Source organism: Antedon mediterranea, chromosome 4 (genome assembly GCF_964355755.1).
Source record: "Antedon mediterranea chromosome 4, ecAntMedi1.1, whole genome shotgun sequence".
In the NCBI taxonomy this organism is placed as follows: domain Eukaryota; kingdom Metazoa; phylum Echinodermata; class Crinoidea; order Comatulida; family Antedonidae; genus Antedon; species Antedon mediterranea.
This window is the reverse complement of record NC_092673.1, coordinates 29,947,860-29,966,690: the sequence shown is the minus strand read 5'-3', so window position 1 is coordinate 29,966,690 and position 18,831 is coordinate 29,947,860. Positions and strand designations below refer to the sequence as shown.

The following is an 18,831-nucleotide window of genomic DNA, read 5'->3' as shown; positions in this document are numbered from 1 at the left end:
GTTCCTAATTTGAATACCAAACCAAGTGGTAAACACAAGGTCAAACAGTGGTCACAATTACAAGGTCAAATAGTGGTCACAATTACAATGTGGTCAATAATTAGAATAATTGCAACAAAAGGGTCATTATTAGAATAATTTAAATCAAGTGGTCACTAATTTAGGCCTAGTTAAAACCAAATGGTCAATAATTAGAAAAGGGTATCTGTATGGCTGAGTTTAAACAGTTATTAAATAAATACAAATTTTGAAAATCAGTCTGCCATCCTTTAAGTTAAAAATGCCTACCAAGTGATGATGACTGAATGTATTATTGTCAAGATAGGAAGGAGTCATGGTTCATGTACTACATACAGTAGTTCAAGCATGATACTCAGTAGAATAGAATATGTTCTCATCTTGTTGTATTCATAGTTTTTATCTGTATAATAATTGTGTACGTTAAACCATTCATGAATGACGTTTTGACTTGTTTCCAACAAGTATTCATCTGGCAATGAAGATTCATAGTTTTTATTTCTCATTTCTTTATCATTTATTAAATTGTTTATTAATGATTATATTTTAAAAAACAGTAAAAGGGTGGATCCAGGTTGCCATGGCTACTGACGAGGAGCAAATATTTTAGTCGATAGAAGAATATTTGTATCTACTTTTTTAAAGAGAACTACCAAGAAACAACCCATTGCTACCCCTGGGTCTGCCACTGGTACCACTAAGGTATTCAAGAAGAGAAGAGTCACACTAATCTCACGGTTTCCTGGTAAGAGCTACTAAATCATTAGTTAAAAAATAACAAATAGCTCTTGCTGTTTATTTTCTACAGGTTTGACCACTCACTTTTTCAGTTAATAAGGATTGGACCCCATTGGAAATAAGTTTACTTTTTATTTGTCGACTTAATGGGTTATCCTGGTATTCTCTTTAATACATTGTATATTTTAACTATTTTTATGAATATCGAATAAATCAATCAACTACAGTATATACTGTACAATGTACTGTACTGTACAAAATATTATGTTATAATAAAGTCATAGAAATTTAATTCATTATTTTTGAGTTTGTACGTGAGTTCGCTGTAAATTGTTTGCTTGACTTCAAGTACTGAATCCACTGGGGCCAGATCCAATTCAACAGTCAGATCACTATACCCTCCCATGGTATCTTGAGATGTTATAATTTGTTGAGCTTTTCACGCTTCCATGAATAACTTAAACAGATAGAACTGTCAAATAATACATTTATTGTACAACATTCATTATTTAAATGTACATATTATATTTTTGATATGTAAACAAATTGGTACATTTTTTTCTATTTATACTGTACTCAATTCTTAGAGTTGTTTCACATATGTCAATATTTGCTCAGTATCATAGACAAATTCTGTAATACGGTGTATAGTATCACATGTGGTGCCTAGATACAGTACTGAAAATCCAACTGGATTGTTGTACAGTACAGTCACATTTGACTTTGAGTAAGCACTACAGTAGTTTAAACAATTTAAATAAGCATATATTATCAAACTCTACACTTTGTACCCTTTTACAATGCAATGATGTGCATAGATATTGATAATAAAAAAAGATAATCATGTTTATCATCCTCCCTGGATGGAAAATACAATAGTAATAAATAGTATTGCTCTAGGAAAATGGAATTCCCCTTTACCGGCCAAATCGGTCACTTATCAAGGGTGTGATCAAATTTTGTCTTGAAAACCAACAATATGAATGAACTATCAAATATAATAAAAGATAATAAGATGAACAGTTCAACAAACAAACAGTGACATCGCAAGGGAAAAAATAAATGTCCCCCCTCTACTTACGTAATTTACTATCATTAGTACTACATAGTATACGGCTTATCGCAAATAGAGTGCGCGATGCATGGTGGGAAGAGTTTGGGAGCCAACGTCACAAGAGGTTTTTACCAAAAAGTTATGCAAAGAATCAGTTATTTAGTAACATTAACAGAGCTATCAGTAACAAATGTGTTTTCAATCCTGTTGCATTAAAATACTCTATGCTGAGTCAGCAGTCATTATATAAAGGATGTGACTTAAAAACCGATTCTAGAGAAATGGGAGAGAGACTTAGCAACAGACAGTATATGCTAAATAAATCTGTATTTTATGAGGCTATTGTAATCCCTAATGTATTAAAATGAATGGTTTTTATCCTTGTACTAATATTATCCAGCAATGGCATAAGGGAATATTGTAAAAATATTAATACTTACAGTAATTTTAATAATAATTTTTTATATTTTTTTTCAAAAAATAATTTAAGCTAAATAGTTGTACATAAATAATTATGGAGAAAAGGACAATAAATGCAATAAAATAATGGCATACAGAATTATTCAAAATTTAAAACAGAAATATATTATACATGTTTGCTTAAATTCATTTAAATAAGTGGAAAATAAACGAAACAAAACGAAAAAACCCTGCTTAAAAAATTCTTAAGTTACTATTTTTCCTATACATAATGAGAATTCATTTATTGTTATTTGAGGAGAAAGGGCCATTGTCGGTTTATCCAGGTAAGCTAGGCATGAAAAAGATGTTTTTATTATTTTTACTATTATTTATTTTATTTGTTCCTTTCACTACTCTAATGACACTATACAATTATTACTTTAAACCAATGCTTTTTAATATGAATTTTATAAAATAAATAATTAAATGTAACATTGTTGAATCCTCTAATAATACTGTCTTTAAAAATACCAAAAGTCTTATATGTTTAACCTTGTACTACCCATGAAAGAAATAATCATTGTAAACCATTACACTTTCTGTATGATAAAAGTATGTACTATCTAAATCAATAGAAACAAGGCTAAACCTGGTTTCCATAAAATCGCTACACGACAGAGCGTAGCGATTCTATGGAAACGCTAGAATTTATCGGGGATCTAGTACGCGAGCGCTAAATATTCTTTGGTACGCGTATACGATTCATCGCCAACACAATCGGCAAAGTTGAACTGATTGATTTGACTGCGATGAATCAGGGAGCCTTCCCGATTGCGTCGGTGACATCTGCGCATGTAGCAATTTTAATGGAAACGCTGTAGCAATTTTAATGGAAACCAGGCTTAAACTACTGTCAGAGTGTATGATGTCTAACTCGAAACTGTACTTAAATTATTTTGGTATAATATTAATATTATTACCGAATTATATACGTTAATTTAATCATGGTATTTAGAAAGACAGAGAATTTTTTCGATTATAAAATTAATTTTATTTTTTGAATACAAGACACATTTAACAAGGACAGCAAGCAAACTTTCCACTTCTCTTTCAATCAGCAGACTTTGTCTAAAGTAAACAAGTTAGTAAGTACACACTGATTCGTGCTTAGTGTCATGCATAGTGTATACGATTTAGAATTAAAGCAAATGGCCTGATAACAATGTTAAAATGATGTCACATGAAAGCCATACTTTGAAGGTTACAGTACTAACTAATCAAATAACATTAGTTTTCAATCCTGCTGAACTCAGTTGTACAAATTTGTGTTTAAAAATGCTGAGATTATTATTACCTTAAAATACATAAATAAAAATAAACTTTATTGAACATACGCCTTTAAAACTGCGGCACACGTTCTTCTGGACGGTGCGTTTTTACATACATGTCATACGTTATGTTAGGTATAAAGAGAAAATAAGAAGAAAAAAACATTTAAATATAAGAAAGAAAACGGATTGTAAAAAAAAGAAACTAAAGAGCAAAAAAGTGCTAGAATGACTATTAGTATAGAAATGTATGATTAAATCAAGAAACAATCAATTTTTATTCAAGAAAAGTAAAATAATAATATCCTGGATTTATATAGCACCTAATGTTGTGAAAACTCTTAAGCGCTGAACATTATTACCCCAGTCATTTTTTGGGATCAAACATGTATGGAAACATACTCATAAGCCCCTTTCTCACAGAGCTGAGTGCCAGGAATATTGCGAGAATATACCATTACCATGCCGGTATGGTTTTCTGTGAGAACGGGTCGTCTTGGCATCATGCCGCCACCATGCCGGCATCGACATGACCTGCTTTAGACCTAGTAATATTCTAGGGATATTCCCCGCAGTGCCAGACGGGCATTCTGTGAGAACGTAACGCCGTTATATTCCGGGGTTCCCTGTCGAGGCTTCAGACACCTTGCGCGGTCAATTAGTGTATCACTTTGGCGCCGATTCAATTCAATTAACAATAATAATGTCGAACTGGAGGGATAATGAGATAAGAGAGCTGCTTAAAATAAGGGGACAAGAAGAAATTTGTAGCATAATCTATAGCAGGCCTAGCCTAGGCCATATAGCTCTTTGTTGGTGCCTAACTAGCCTGACCCTTCGTCGCCTCTTGTAAATTGTACAGCCTTCTAAGGTGTTTTACAGATTGCCGATTGACGGCTAATTAATTGCTGTACCTGTATAATATATGCACAATATACTGTACATAGCATGTATTACATAAATATGCTATAAAGGAAGATAATAATCTGTAACCTAACATTCGCCGCCGCCATAGATCCCTAGACAAAAATAATAACAATAAAGGACGCCCTCAATAATTATTTTGTCAGAGACTTTTTATTGGCCGAATATGCCCGATTCCTTTCTCACAGAAAGCCGGTATATACCGGTTATATTTCCGGCACGATAGTCCGATGAGAATGGGTATATGCCGGTAACGATACCGGCACGACACCAGCACTGTACCGGTATATTGCAGACACATCTGTGAGAAAGGGGCTATATTGCAGCTAGTAATCAATGACATAAGATCATGGCAATTTTCTCAATATAGGACAGATTTATTGAGTAAATTTAAAAAATTTAATAATTGAATTTCATTTATTTACAGTAGAAGAAACACTACTCTACAATTTGAAATTGTTACTTTTTTATATGTAAAAAAAAAACATGATGCATTATGAATTCTTTCTGTAAAATAGTTTACCAGCTGGTAGTGTAGTGTTCACAAGAACAGTAAGCGCTTGTGCTAATTTTGATCTTTATCACTCAACACCTGAGCCTGTGCTTATGGGAATTCATAGAAATGTTAATACAAGTTCTCTCCTGTCTTTACTTCAATTCTTGTAATTGAAAACAACTCAACATTTATTTATTAGGCCAAATAAAAAAAAAGAAGTTTCAGTTTCATGTTTACCGTAACGGTAAACATGAACGTAAAGCTCTGTCTACACTATCTATGTATGCCCATATACATGGAAATGATGATATCACTACCATACCATAGTGGGGCATATCACTACCATAGTTGGGCATATCACTACCATAGTTGGGCATCACTACCATATTTGGGTACATCACGCTCTTTTTGTCAAACTAGTTTGAAAGTGTAGACAGAGCTATAGGTTTGAAATCTTTATTTGTGAGAAGCCACACTAAACCATCAGTGTATTAACTATTTAAATCAAACACCTTGGCTCAGTGGACACTTTGTAAACGCAAATTTGATGACATTTTTGACCATTTAAAAAATATATACAGTAACCAAATTATACCGCAGTTTAAAAAGTAAAGCAACTTCCAAATCGAAACTAATTTTTTTAAATAAAAAATGTCTGAATAATTGGTAAAATGACTTATCAGTTTATATTATAACAGTTTAGTAATACTCAGTAGAATTTAACTTGCACAATAAAACTGTTACTGGTACAGATGAAAATGTAATTAAAACAGTTCATAGTATTAGTTGAAAATTATGGTTTAAGTATTTAGTAGCCAGCAACTTTTTAAACAAATGACCATACTATATTTCTACCATTACTCCCTACCATTTCAATTATAAGTAGGTATACTTAGGCTTTCAAGTGTGCATAAGAGTGGCTTAATTACGGTACTGAAATAGTAGTTGGTAGAGATTTTTCAATAATCTATTATATAGAACCAACTAACAATATTAACATGTACAGTTTTGTATGGTTGCAAATTTCATTTTCTTTAACAAACAAGAAAAATTGTTATGTACGCACTTTTTAATATTAAATAACTGTTGCCTATCGTTGATAGTGTAGAGTTTGAAAGTTAGGATAAAACAATGATACAAATTGCATTACTACAGTACCGTATATATTATATGAGTGTGTTGAATTTATGACTAAAATTAATTAATGTGTTATGTCGTGTCAAAACATTTGTAAGTGCACTCCACACTCAGTGTGTTGGTTTCGTTATCGATAAAACAACAACTTAAATATTATGAAAAATATGGATCGTATTTCATGTTTCCCAGGTTTTGAGATTGCCGAAACAATAAATAACACACTTTCCATAGCCTCTAGGCCTAGTAATAAATGCTAAATAAAAGTATATAATATTGCCTACCTAGGCCTAGGCCTACTCAGGGAATAATTTCGCCAGTGTAGCATAGCAAAAAGCTATACAAAACAACCTTTTTGCTACACATTTCTACAATTGTGTAGCAAAAAATACAATACAAAACTATGTTTCTTTACTAAAAAATCAGTTTGATTAGCAATTTTGCTAAAAAAAATTTTCAAATGAAATTTTTCCCTGCTACTAGTACTAGTAGGCCTCTAGGCCTAATAATATTAATTGAGACTAAATAGTAGGCAGGCCTTTCTGATTTATTATTAATAATAATAGGCCTAGGCTAGTGGGAATCCGTAGTACTAGGCTAGGCCTAGCTAGTAGTCATGGTCTAGGCCCACGGCCTAGCTAGCCGGCCTAGGCCAGCCTATCAATAATATCATCATCATGACCATGAATATGATGAATGTCTGTGATGTGTGAATCGTGTGAACAATTGAATTACAACGACAACGTATAAATAGGCCTAGGCCTAGGCTAGCCTAGCCTAGCTAGCTAGGCCTCTAGAGTAATGTTCTTACCTCACGTAGGCTACTTGATTCAATTTGGTAACGTATAAAATATCTAAAAATATATAAATCAACAGAGAGAGTACACGGGGCCAGCTCTCTTTAACTTCTCTAATCTAGGCTTCCTACTTAGCTGCTGAATGGGAAAGTGATGATGAGAAATGAGATCGATCGTCGTGTTTTTCTCCGTCCGTCCGCCGTATGTGTGTATCTGTTTTTTCTCTTTGATGATAATAATAGGCCTATTTTGCAGCCGTATCCTTAACCCCCAGAGGGCGACATTCTTAAATAACATAATCATTTGAGGTACGTATATTCCTCCTATTCCTTCAGAGCGTCATTCTGACGATGGATCATTCTCTACTTCTCTACGGAGCGTTATTTATGCCTTTATTTACTTCAGAAATAGAAATAGTACTACGGTAACTGGTCCAGTCACCGAATGTTAATATATTTTGTATGTTAATACACTGTGCTCTCCTGGTGGCAAATTGGGTTCAATTGAGCACAGTAGTGGTATATAGAAATAAAGTCACTAAATTTTAATAAACTTAAGAAAAAAAAACCCTTTGTTGATAATTAAGTTTGCGGTACACCACGTATATTAGTTCTGAAAAAACTGTTGAGTTTCTTGACGTTTCGATCAATATGCTTTGTTGAAAGTTGAAATGTTGATATTGTTAATTTTTACATTAGAAGATTGTTCAAATCATGTAAATAAAAAATGTTCCGACCGGGAACCTTTCAGCTCCCATCTTTTAGTTTGCAAAAGTAATCTCGAAAAGAACTTCATGTGGAAAAGAAGCCCACCCAAAAGTACTAAAATGAAGGAGCACATGGGCTTCTTTTCGAGGTTTTATGGCAGTCTATTTAATGGAAAATAATGCCATGCAACTTTGTTTCTGATTTTAAAAAAGGTCCACTTGTTTTAGGCCTGACATTTACAACCCTCAAAAAATCTCTCTTTCAAAATAAAAGAAAAACAATATTCATTATTTTATTTATTTATTTTTGTAGTTATTTTTTATTTTAAAAAAAATATTCGTAGGGGTTTGAACCCAATCTACTAGAGCTGAGAGCACCCAAAGCTGAGCATTACCCGTTAGGCCACAAACTGCTACATGACTGAACAGCTGATAATAGTCTATTTATATGCGTATTACGTAATTCATCATTTCATCATAAATATCACATTAACCTTGTTAAAACCAAAATGACCAGATAGCTCAGTCGCCTGAGCGTCGTGTTGACAACACGTATGTCGTGGGTTCGATTCCCACGCTGGTCGGTGGAATAGAGTTAAAGGCATGCGGCCAATGTGTTTGGGGTTCACAGAATTATACGTCCCCTTTCCACCACACATCATGAGGCGACAACATCAATGCATCTGGTGATGTGCTGGAAACGATCCCAAAAGGCTGTGGCAGGGCCTTAGTGCTGAGGCAGGGAGAGCACATTTAACATCTTTTTTTTAAATTTAATTTTTTTTCCAACCTGTATTTGATCTCGTAAATGTTATGTTTTCCGCCCTCAAATTTAAAATAAATTGAATTTTATATTTTCATCGCAGGTGTACGAAACGGTTTGGTATGCCGTGCGTTGTTATGCAATGGTTGTGCAGGTGTAGTGGGAAAGATGGTATTGTTAGTCATTCGCGGTCAACACTTACCATAATTACCATAGGTGACTGATTATGTATAGTAATAAGTATAAGTGAAATTCTGGGCTCTATTTTCATTATTAGCTCTGCCCCAACTTAATATTTAATTTCATATTTCAATGAGCTGCACTCTCCGGTGACACTAAATAAGTATTTATCTTAGACAAGTTATTAAAATCACTGATTTGGCTTGAAACTAATTTTTATTGAGTAACCGATATTTAACATAGCCTATATACCTGGAAGTTTGAAATATTTTTGAAGTATTTTCAAAAGTATTTTTTTCGATGTTTTTGTATGTGACTATTTGTGTTTTACCACTGGCGCCAAATTGGATCCACTGAATTAACATACGAAAAGATATTAACATTCAGTAACTTATTTGTTGTTTATATCACTGTGCTTCACTGGTGCCAAATCGTGTCCACTTGAGCACAGTGTATTAACATACGAAAAGACATTTAAACTTAAGTGACTTCAAATTAGGTCCACTTGAGCACAGTGTATTAATATACGAAAAGATATTGAAACTTAAGTGACTTTATTTCTAATTTATATCACAGTGCTCCACTGTCGCCAAATTGGATCCACTTGAGCACAATGTATTAACATACTAAAAGATTGAATCTTAAGGGACTTTATTTCTATTTTATATCACTGCTCCACTGGCGCCAAATTGGGTCAACTTGAGCACAGTGTATTAACTTACGAAACGATATTAAAATTAGTGACTTATTTCCATTTTATATCACTGTGCCACCTTGGTGCTAGATTGGGTGCCACTTGAGCAGTTACCGTAGTACTATTTCTATTATATGGCGCTCCGTAGAGCAGTAGAGGATGCTCCAGTCGCCATGCCAGAATGACGCTCTGAATATACCTCATCATTTTTTGTATATCCAAATTGATTTGTTGTATTACTAGTATTACATTGATGCCGTGCACCTGTCCATCAGTCTAAATGTCATCTGAATACTAATAGGGTCTGATTATTTACATTAAAAACTAGCTAGAAGTTTTGCTTTATTAAAAAATAACAGTAGAACTTGATTTTGTATAGTAGTACTGTATTAGGGCCAAATAAATTAGAACCATGGATTACGTTTTATTCATGGTACTGTAGAACCAAGGTTGGTATAATTTACTCATGGCATGGACAAAAATCTGTCAAGGCTAGGAATACCCACGGTTGCTTATAAGAAATTCACCTCGCTGATTGGTTGAAATGTTCGATGACATCACGATGGAACGAGGTATTCCTTCTTTTGATTCGTTAAATCCATTCAGTACACGTGAACATGCTTTGCATATTGGGTTGTATCCACTATTTGATTGTGTAGATGATTTAAAATAATGTTTTAAAATGTTTTAAAATAATGATATTTTATATAATTTATAATATAAAATTACAATATTTACATTTTCTGGATATAATATGTATGTATACATATGTTATTAGTTTGTTTATCTAACAGATATAAATGTTTTTTCTTTAATAGATCCTCAATATTATTAGTATGATCCACTTATTTTTTTAAAGGGGTCATTTGTTTCAACTTTAGATTTTTTTATTTTCTGTAGATTGCGAAAGAATCAGGCCATCATTTTAAATTTTTTTTAAAGCCGGTATTTTGTATTATGCGGCATGTAAGGGTATATCAAACACAAATAAGGTAAGCAATTTGCCTAGTAGTATTACTATTAGTTATGCTACTACAGATCTATCTAGCCTAGCTGTGCTGTTTATAGCCTACTAAGTGCCTACCATTTTACTAGCGAGCCTACTCTACTACTAGGGGCCTCTAGGCTAGGCTAGAGAGTAGGGTACTAGCCTACTAGACTAGCTAGGCTACCCTCTTTAGGCCATGTTCCACACCGATTGAAGGGCCAAGGCAATTAGTTGGTATACTACCCACCCACCTCTACTAAAGTAGACAAGACATTGTAAATACTATAATTTTTTTTGTTGTTGTTGTTTCACTACAGGGTGTGCAGTTGATGAGAAGATGCCAGTTGAATCTGTGCTGCTGCTGACATCCAGTCCGACCACATTAAGTTGTTCATCACCAATTTCTACTTTCTCCAACGCAAATATTAATCGAAAACAAGTAGACTTAAACATTCAGATGGCGCCGCTTTCCAAAACAATGCAGACGAGTTTTGAGAGTCGCACAAATAGCGGACCATTATTAAGGTCATGTTTGCGAGGTCATGATGTTCCCGATTTATTATCTTTAAAAAAAAATAAAGGAGCAGCAACTGAGGGGAAGAGAGTACGTTTTGCACAAGGACTTGCACTTACACGCGTAAAAGTTATGTCAGAATCGAGTGATACTCCACCTTTATTGAGTCCACTTGTTTTGGAGATGATAACGCAGGATGCTGTGCCGCAGCCTTCATTTACATACAAATATGTGCCTTGTTTTGACCAGCCCGCTTCAAACTATTTACAGTTCAGGAAACAATTGGAACATCAAAATGTTTGTCTTGAAAATATTGTTGTGAAAGATAGTTTAATTGTAATGGGCACTTTAAAAGTAAAAAATATATCTTATGAGAAGAAAGTGTTTCTTCGCACGACCTTTGACCGGTGGAAATCGTTCACAGACTTTAATGCTACATTTGTGCAATCGATCGGCAGTTCTATTCATAGCAGCGAATCCGACAAGTTTGATACATTCTCGTTTCAATTTAACGTACCTACGAATCAAAGAATTGAACGATTTGAATTCTGCGTTTGTTACAAGTGCGAATCGGGTGAGTTTTGGGATAATAATGATGGTTTAAATTACAGGGTAAAGGCTGAGGAATTGGGAGATTGTGCAAACACGGATGAGAACATTGGTTTAAATCCATACACCAGTCTAGACGGCAATGCTGATTGGTCGTCGTTCTCCTACTGGAGGATCGGAGAAGATGAAAGGCCATACTGGTGATTTTAAAGAATTTGATCGGATAAATCAAAAAGATGTAAGGAAGGACTATAGTAAGAAGTTACTAATTCAATTAGTATTTAATTTAATACATTTTGTCTTGATGTGTTCCAAAGATTGCATCAATTTTTAATGTAATTTCACAGTTTTTAAGTTATTTAACCGACTATTATTATCTTTTGATAAAATCTACAAACAAAACGTTGGCAAAATGCTGTTCAACCATTTTTTACCTATTCTTTGCTGAACTGTTGAGGTTCTTCAATTTCATGTCAGGCGGTACATCTTTAATATATATTGTTTTGCATTTTAAACTTTTAGTGAATGGAAAAACTTGACATACACAACTGTAGTAACTTCTCTAATTACTTAGTTAATACTTTTTTAGTCTAAATGATAAGTCCTTGTCTTTGTAAATTGCACAAAGAAACTAAATCCCACCTTTGAATTGACTGCCTACTCTTATACCAGTTACTTAAACTTTACTTGTGTTATTTCTAAAACTCACTGTGATTTCGCACATTTGTTAGGCTTCCAAGATAGCCTTGTACACTGAATAAACTGTATTAGTTTTCAGATCCTCTACTACTACCACTACTATACTATATATTGTACTAGTGTTTAGTATAATAATAATTTTAATTAATAGACGCAATTTTAATCAATATACTGGTATATGCTGTGTTGATTTTTCTAAAGAGAAAGGTTTCTTTTAATATTCTGTTTTATAGCGGTTTTGTCAGTAAATTCAATTAGGCCCTACTAATGACAGTATATTACTATTACAGTAGTATATTACTACAAGAAGTAAAAAAATGTACATTTTTAAAAGAATTACAAAAACATTAACTTAAAATTATTTGTTAGCAAATTCATTAGGTCTCTTTGTTTTATTGTATTATTATTATGTAATAGAATAATTTAGTAATTCACTGTAAATGTGGACAAGTAGTCATCATGCCTTCTATTATTTGACATTTAAATATTTATTTTGTTGATTTCTTTGTAGGATAAAATTTATTTCTCGTTTGTATTGTACAGTAGTAGAATGGAATTTAAATGGTGAAGAAAGTATGGTAATAACTTACTCATAATAATGTACAGAATTAAGGAAAGAAGCAATAAATATTTTAGGATAAAAACATTTGTATTTAAGAACAATCTGTTTTGTATCATATGTCTATATTTGTGCATAATTTACAATAAGCAGTATATTCATGTCGTGTGGATTTACCTGTCGCACATGGACAGAATTCTAAATCATGCATCCTTTATTAGTTTTGTTATAGACGGAAATATCTTAAACTGCTGGAGTAACTTCTGAAACTTTTATAGGTGTGCTACAAATTGCGCACCCCTCAAAGACAAAGTCTCATAAAATCATAATGCACACCTTTCTTGGTACCACAGTCATTCGTTAAAATTGCATACATAACTGGCTGAAATATCTAGATTTTATAAATTTCTATCCAGATCTATGATATGCAAAATAACCATAGACTATGCGCAAAATATCCACACTCTACGACTCGAGTTTAGATGTGGGTGAATGTGTGCAAGGTACCATATAACGTGAGTCAGATCATGTGGTCATCATTTATGTTCAATACTTCATATTATTCCTGGCACCTGTGACAAGATAACTTATAAATTGGACAAGAGGAAAATTCAATTTTGTATACGTGACATTTAAAAAACCATCATATTATGTCTAATAAGTGATGTGCACTCATATTAATAGAGTTTGAACATTAGAAAGTTCGTTTGTGCTATTATATGTGGATAATGTTTAACGCTTGCAGGTCTAATTTTGTCTATGATGACGATAATTATATGCTGACTGTCCAGGTTTATAAAAAGCTACATTAGCTAAGTGTGAAAACACATTACAGTGAATGTTATAATGTCATTGACATTGTACAGACTGCATTATACATTAATGTAGTATTATAACTGAATGTAATGTATTGAGAGCAAATACAACTTACTATTATTATTAACAGTATGCTGTTTACAATAGGAAATACTTAAAGATGTATTGTCCCCCAAAAAAATAAAAAATGAAGATTAATTAAATCAGACTTTGAATAGGTTATTTTGTAGTTTTAATAAAATTAATCACTTCCATTCCATAGAAAAAAAAATTGAAAAAATAATGTTTTCTCTTATAAAATGATAAAATAAATGGTTAATTTCAACCAAAAATCCATTGGCTGGCAGCCAATTTGACTATTTTTTGCTTTAAATTACAGTTTTTTCTATCGATTTAATTTAATCTTTTCGATCTAATTTTTGGTCAAAATGGATAACTATTACTGTATATGACATTTAAATGGCATATTCAACAACAAAAATTTAAATAATAATTTTTTCGGGGGGACAATACATCTTTAATATGGGGTTGCTTATTCAATATACTATAGACTCCAAAATCCAATACAGTACTGTATATTGGAGGGTTACAATATTTATTGAATTGGAGTGCAATGCAATACACTGTTCATTAGGTGTCGGTTCACCTAGACCTATGGTTTATACTGCTAGTGTTACCATCTATCTGTTTTCGATCCTGCGAAAGTGTTACATGAAACCAGTTTTGCATATTTCCTAGACAAATGTCCAGGGACCATTATATTTATTCAAGCTGTTTACCTGCCAAGTTTGCAGCAAAGTATGGTTAGACTCAGTCATTAGGTATTACACAATCATTACAGTAAACTAATTATATCTCCATGCTGTATATTAATTGTGTGGTATCAGACAGACTGGTATAGATAACAGTAATCTGCAGGGCCCCTTTACAAAACAAGAAGGTTGGGAGAGAGCCCAGAAACCTACTGTTAGTCCCTTTAAAATAATTGTACTGTATTTTACTTTCAACTGGTGTTTACTTTTTTAAGAGGACCTGCAGGGGAGGTTTTGTTGTTTATATTTACTGAAAGAAATGGTAAAGGCCATTGCTTTAAGGGGGTAATAATATATTCAACTGCTGTCATAATAATATAATATGATGAGGAACTTTGGCTTTTAAAGCCTCTAATTCTTGATGGATTACTCACAGTTCTGGATCGCCAACCGTGCGGAAACAATTTTAATATTAAATTTAAAGTTTATTTGAACAGGATCTTGATAAGAGATCTCTTTTTTTTCTCAACAATAAACTTTAGTGAAGAATTTATTATAAACAAATTCAAAGTAATTATTATTTTGAAAAAGAAAAAACAAACTTTAAAAAAAACAGACTTTAATATCAAAATGTTTCAATAATTCTAATTAGATAGAGAAATCTGTAGAGAATAAAATATATTTAATTAAACTAGTTAAAAATGTTGAAACATAGTTTATGTGTGGACACAAGGTTTTCTTTTTACTGGGGTGTTGAGCAAAGATTTGTGGGATTTGGCAGTTAAATAATTTAATTAAAACCATAGTTAATGTACTTCCACAATGCAACCTGCATCAGCATTGGTGCAAATTGATATTTTAGGATAGTTCAGATTTTGTGGAAGAAGCTGCCATTCATTTCCTGGTGACATTTTTTTCTCTTTTTGTTTTGTATATAGGCCTATGTGTACTATCCAAAATAAGGAAATGATAACCATTGATGCTCCATATTCTAATTTCCACAACACAGAATATGTCCCACCGCAGAATATGTCCCACCACAGAATATGTCCCACCACAAAATATGTCCCACCACAGAATGTGTCCCACCACAGAATGTGTCCCACACAGAATATGTCCCACCACAGAATGTGTCCCACCACAGAATATGTCCCACCACAAAATATGTCCCACCACAGAATATGTCCCACCACAGAATATGTCCCACACAGAATATGTCCCACCACAGAATGTGTCCCACCACAAAATATGTCCCACCACAGAATATGTCCCACCACAGAATGTGTCCCACACAGAATATGTCCCACCACAGAATGTGTCCCACCACAGAATGCGTCCCACCACAGAATATGTCCCACACAGAATATGTCCCACACAGAATATGTCCCACCATAGAATATGTCCCACCACAGCATGCTTCCCACACAGAATATGTCCCACCACAGAATGCGTCAAACCACAGAATGTGTCCCACCACAGAATATGTCCCACACAGAATATGTTCCACCATAGAATATGTCCCACCACAGCATGCATCCCACACAGAATATGTCCCACCACAGAATGCGTCCAACCACAGAATGTGTCCCACCATAGAATATGTCCCACCACAGAATGCGTCCAACCACAGAATGTGTCCCACCACAGAATATGTCCCACCACAAAATGTCCCACCACAGAATATGTCCCACCACAAAATATGTCCCACCACAGAATATGTCCCACCACAGAATGTATCCCACCACAGAGTGTGTTCCACACAGAATATGTCCCACCACAGAATGTGTCCCACACAGAATATGTCCCACCACAGAATGTGTCCCATACAAAATATGTCCCACCACAGAATGTGTCCCACACAGAATATGTCCCACCACAGAGTGTGCCCCACCACAGAATGCGCCTGTTTATAGGATTGGTAATTTACCAAATTATATTTTAGACCAAGCAGGTATAAAATGAAACAGGATGCTTATACAAAGTGTATTGTTAGTGGGATATAGCTTCCTTATTGAACCAAAATAATAGTCACATTGTATTCGGTAAGTACAAGGGGAAAGTTTATCTCTTTCAATCAACTGTTATGACATTGCAATAGCAAATGAGCAACATATAATAAATGATAAACGGTAATTAATGGAATATTTTAATCATGAGTACATTTCGGTGAACTTTAAAGCCGATTTTCCATTAGGCGAATTTGTTCGCGCAAATCCAACGTTTCAAAGAGAAAAAAATCGCCTACTCTCTTTCCACTACATAAGCGAATAGATGCGACGTTCATGTTCCTCGCGTGGTTGCTGAGCATTTCGATTCGCATGAGTGCTCATGAAAGCGTCATAGCTCATTTCCTGAGCTCTGATTGGTTGCGCGATATTTCGCTTCGCAAAAAGTAGAAACAATTCGAACTAGTAAATTTCGCTGAAGCGAAAAATCAAAGGAACAAGAATTCGTCGCAGAAGGGAGTATGACAGACAGAAACTTGAATACGCATGCGCATAGCATGACGCTTTCGATTCGCGCGAACAAATTCGCCTAGTGGAAAATCGGCTTAAGAATACAAGAGTATTAAACATTAAAAATGTCCTAGGACCCCAAAATCGACAAAGTCACAATAACATGATATGTCTGGGGGCCCAGACATTACTATGGTGCATGGTCCTTGCTACACCAAAAAAAAGCCAGTCATGGCATCAACATTCTATAGGGATAGAGGAATTAATAATTAAGCTATATAATACATCTGTATAAAGGAAATCTTAACTTATAGGCTCTTAATATAATGCCTTATCATGCTGAAGATTCCTATCTTTGATTTCTTCATTACTTTGCAGAATGTCCTGGGAAAATATTTGCTTACTATTTTAATATACCTTAACGGAAGTGTGAACAATCAAACACTACCTGGCATACCTGTACTCAATATCAAATGTGAACTTAAAATACTACAAATTAAGTGTGCATTTTATTTACATTATGGAGAAATCCATGGTTACATCATAGCTTATTAGCTATTAAATGATCTCCTCAAAGCAAGAAGTGAATTACCGGTAATATAATTGTTCACAAAACAAGGAGGTAAATCCATTCATATCAAATTATTGAAACAATTAAACATGTCCTTATGTGGCATTGTAGTGGGTCTATTGTTGCCTTATTTAAAATGCCTCTGTGAAAATAAATCATCATGATTTTATAGCATGTAAGCATTATGCCTACATGCTATTGTTGTACAATGCCACATGGACATAAAACAAAAGCAGGAGAGAGCACATTGCATGGGAAAAGCATGATTGATGCATGTGGTCACTATTGACCAATCAGAGTGGTCAAGACTGACCAACAATAATCCAGTCAATGGGATTAATAATACAAACAGGTATGTGATTAAAAACACAAAACTAATGCAATTAGGAAATCAGGACCATATTAAAAAGCCACTTAATGTTTTCCACAATTTGAAGTGATTTTACTGCGATTGGAAGTTTGTTAGTATATCACACAAAAAAAGATAGCATATTAAAACCCTGGCCGCTACTGTCTATTAATGATTTATTCCATTCACAATTTTGTGAATTTTGTTGATGTATAAATCTAATTATATATTTTTTAATTTCTGAAGCCTTGTACTTAAAACACCCAAGGATTTTTCCTTGAAAATACAAAGTGATCATTTCTTAAAGCTTTGTCTACACAATCAAACTAGTTTGACAAAAAAAAAAGTGTGATGTGCCCAAATATGGTAGTGATATGATCATGGAGGTATAAACACCTCCATGGTATGAGATGGGCCATAGAGATATTATAATGAACTATAATATCTCTATGGATGGGCACTTTTTTTTTGTCACATAATGTTTGATAGCTTTAGTGTAAACTTGCCACAGGAAGTTTGTCTGAAAAGACTAAAGTCATAACATTTAATAAATAATTCCTAAAATCTTCACACTAAAAAACAGAAAGCACACAAAATACAGCCTATAGAAGAAACCCAACAAACTGTAACACGTTCCAAGATTTGTAATCAGACAATATAATTCACAAGCCTGGACGTCATACAAACAACTAGCACGTCACCATAGTCTATTCATGAAGGTATTCCACATACCTTTGTCTACAGCCATTGAATAACTTGTGTAGTTATGCAATGCAAACAATTACTCAACCTATATTTACCATTTATGGCTTGATTATCAGTTACACAACAATTTATCATAACATATTCTTTACTCTGTTCCTAGAGGTTTTTTATCATCTCTGTTTGATCATAGTTAAATCGTTAAACCAATTAAAGTTACTTAATTTCGTTGAATTAATAATTAAATTTAATCAGACTGATAACATGTAGGAGATGCCAGCAAATATTAAAACCGCAGCAAGTGTACTAATTACACTTACTGATACTTATATCAATTTTTATCTTTTTCGGACCCTTTATGGTGCAATAAAATTGTGTTGCAATCAGGTTCAAGGTTTAATTATTAAATGTTGTAATAACACAGTATAGTTATACCATTGGTACCTTATTACTCCATGGTTATACAATAGCCAGAACTTATTATGAAGCAGCGTTGCCAGCGATAAAATTTAAATTATGCCGTATCCTGTCTCAAATAATGCCAGATTGGGAAAAATAATGCCAGATCTCCAAAATGTGGCCCTAAACAGCGCCACCAACGGTTGTATGTCTTATAAACGTTTGTAAAACCCCAACTGACTC

General features: G+C 33.7%; 2 protein-coding genes across 10 annotated transcripts in view; one reads left to right on the top strand and one right to left on the bottom strand.

Annotated features, from left to right (window-relative positions):
• LOC140047237 (prominin-1-A-like) overlaps positions 1 to 7,087 on the bottom strand; it is a 39,091-nt gene extending 32,004 nt beyond the window's left edge. For all 9 annotated transcript variants that reach the window (XM_072092128.1, XM_072092131.1, XM_072092133.1 and 6 more), the window contains exon 1: positions 6,906 to 7,087. The gene's annotated coding sequence lies outside the window, so the exon portion shown is untranslated. The remainder of the gene's footprint in view (positions 1 to 6,905) is intronic.
• A 3,006-nt stretch (positions 7,088 to 10,093) lies between these two features.
• On the top strand, positions 10,094 to 13,509 carry LOC140047235 (protein phosphatase 1 regulatory subunit 3B-like). The gene is made up of 2 exons (XM_072092126.1): positions 10,094 to 10,226; positions 10,540 to 13,509. Exon 2 carries the CDS (start codon positions 10,560 to 10,562, stop codon positions 11,487 to 11,489), a length of 930 nt encoding a protein of 309 aa, XP_071948227.1. The 5' UTR covers positions 10,094 to 10,226; positions 10,540 to 10,559; the 3' UTR covers positions 11,490 to 13,509.
• Positions 13,510 to 18,831: the final 5,322 nt, after the last annotated feature.

Excerpts from the sequence above, each read along its gene's own strand:
- LOC140047235 (XM_072092126.1), top strand. The coding sequence starts at position 10,560 with ATGCCAGTTGAATCTGTGCTGCTGCTGACATCCAGTCCGACCACATTA.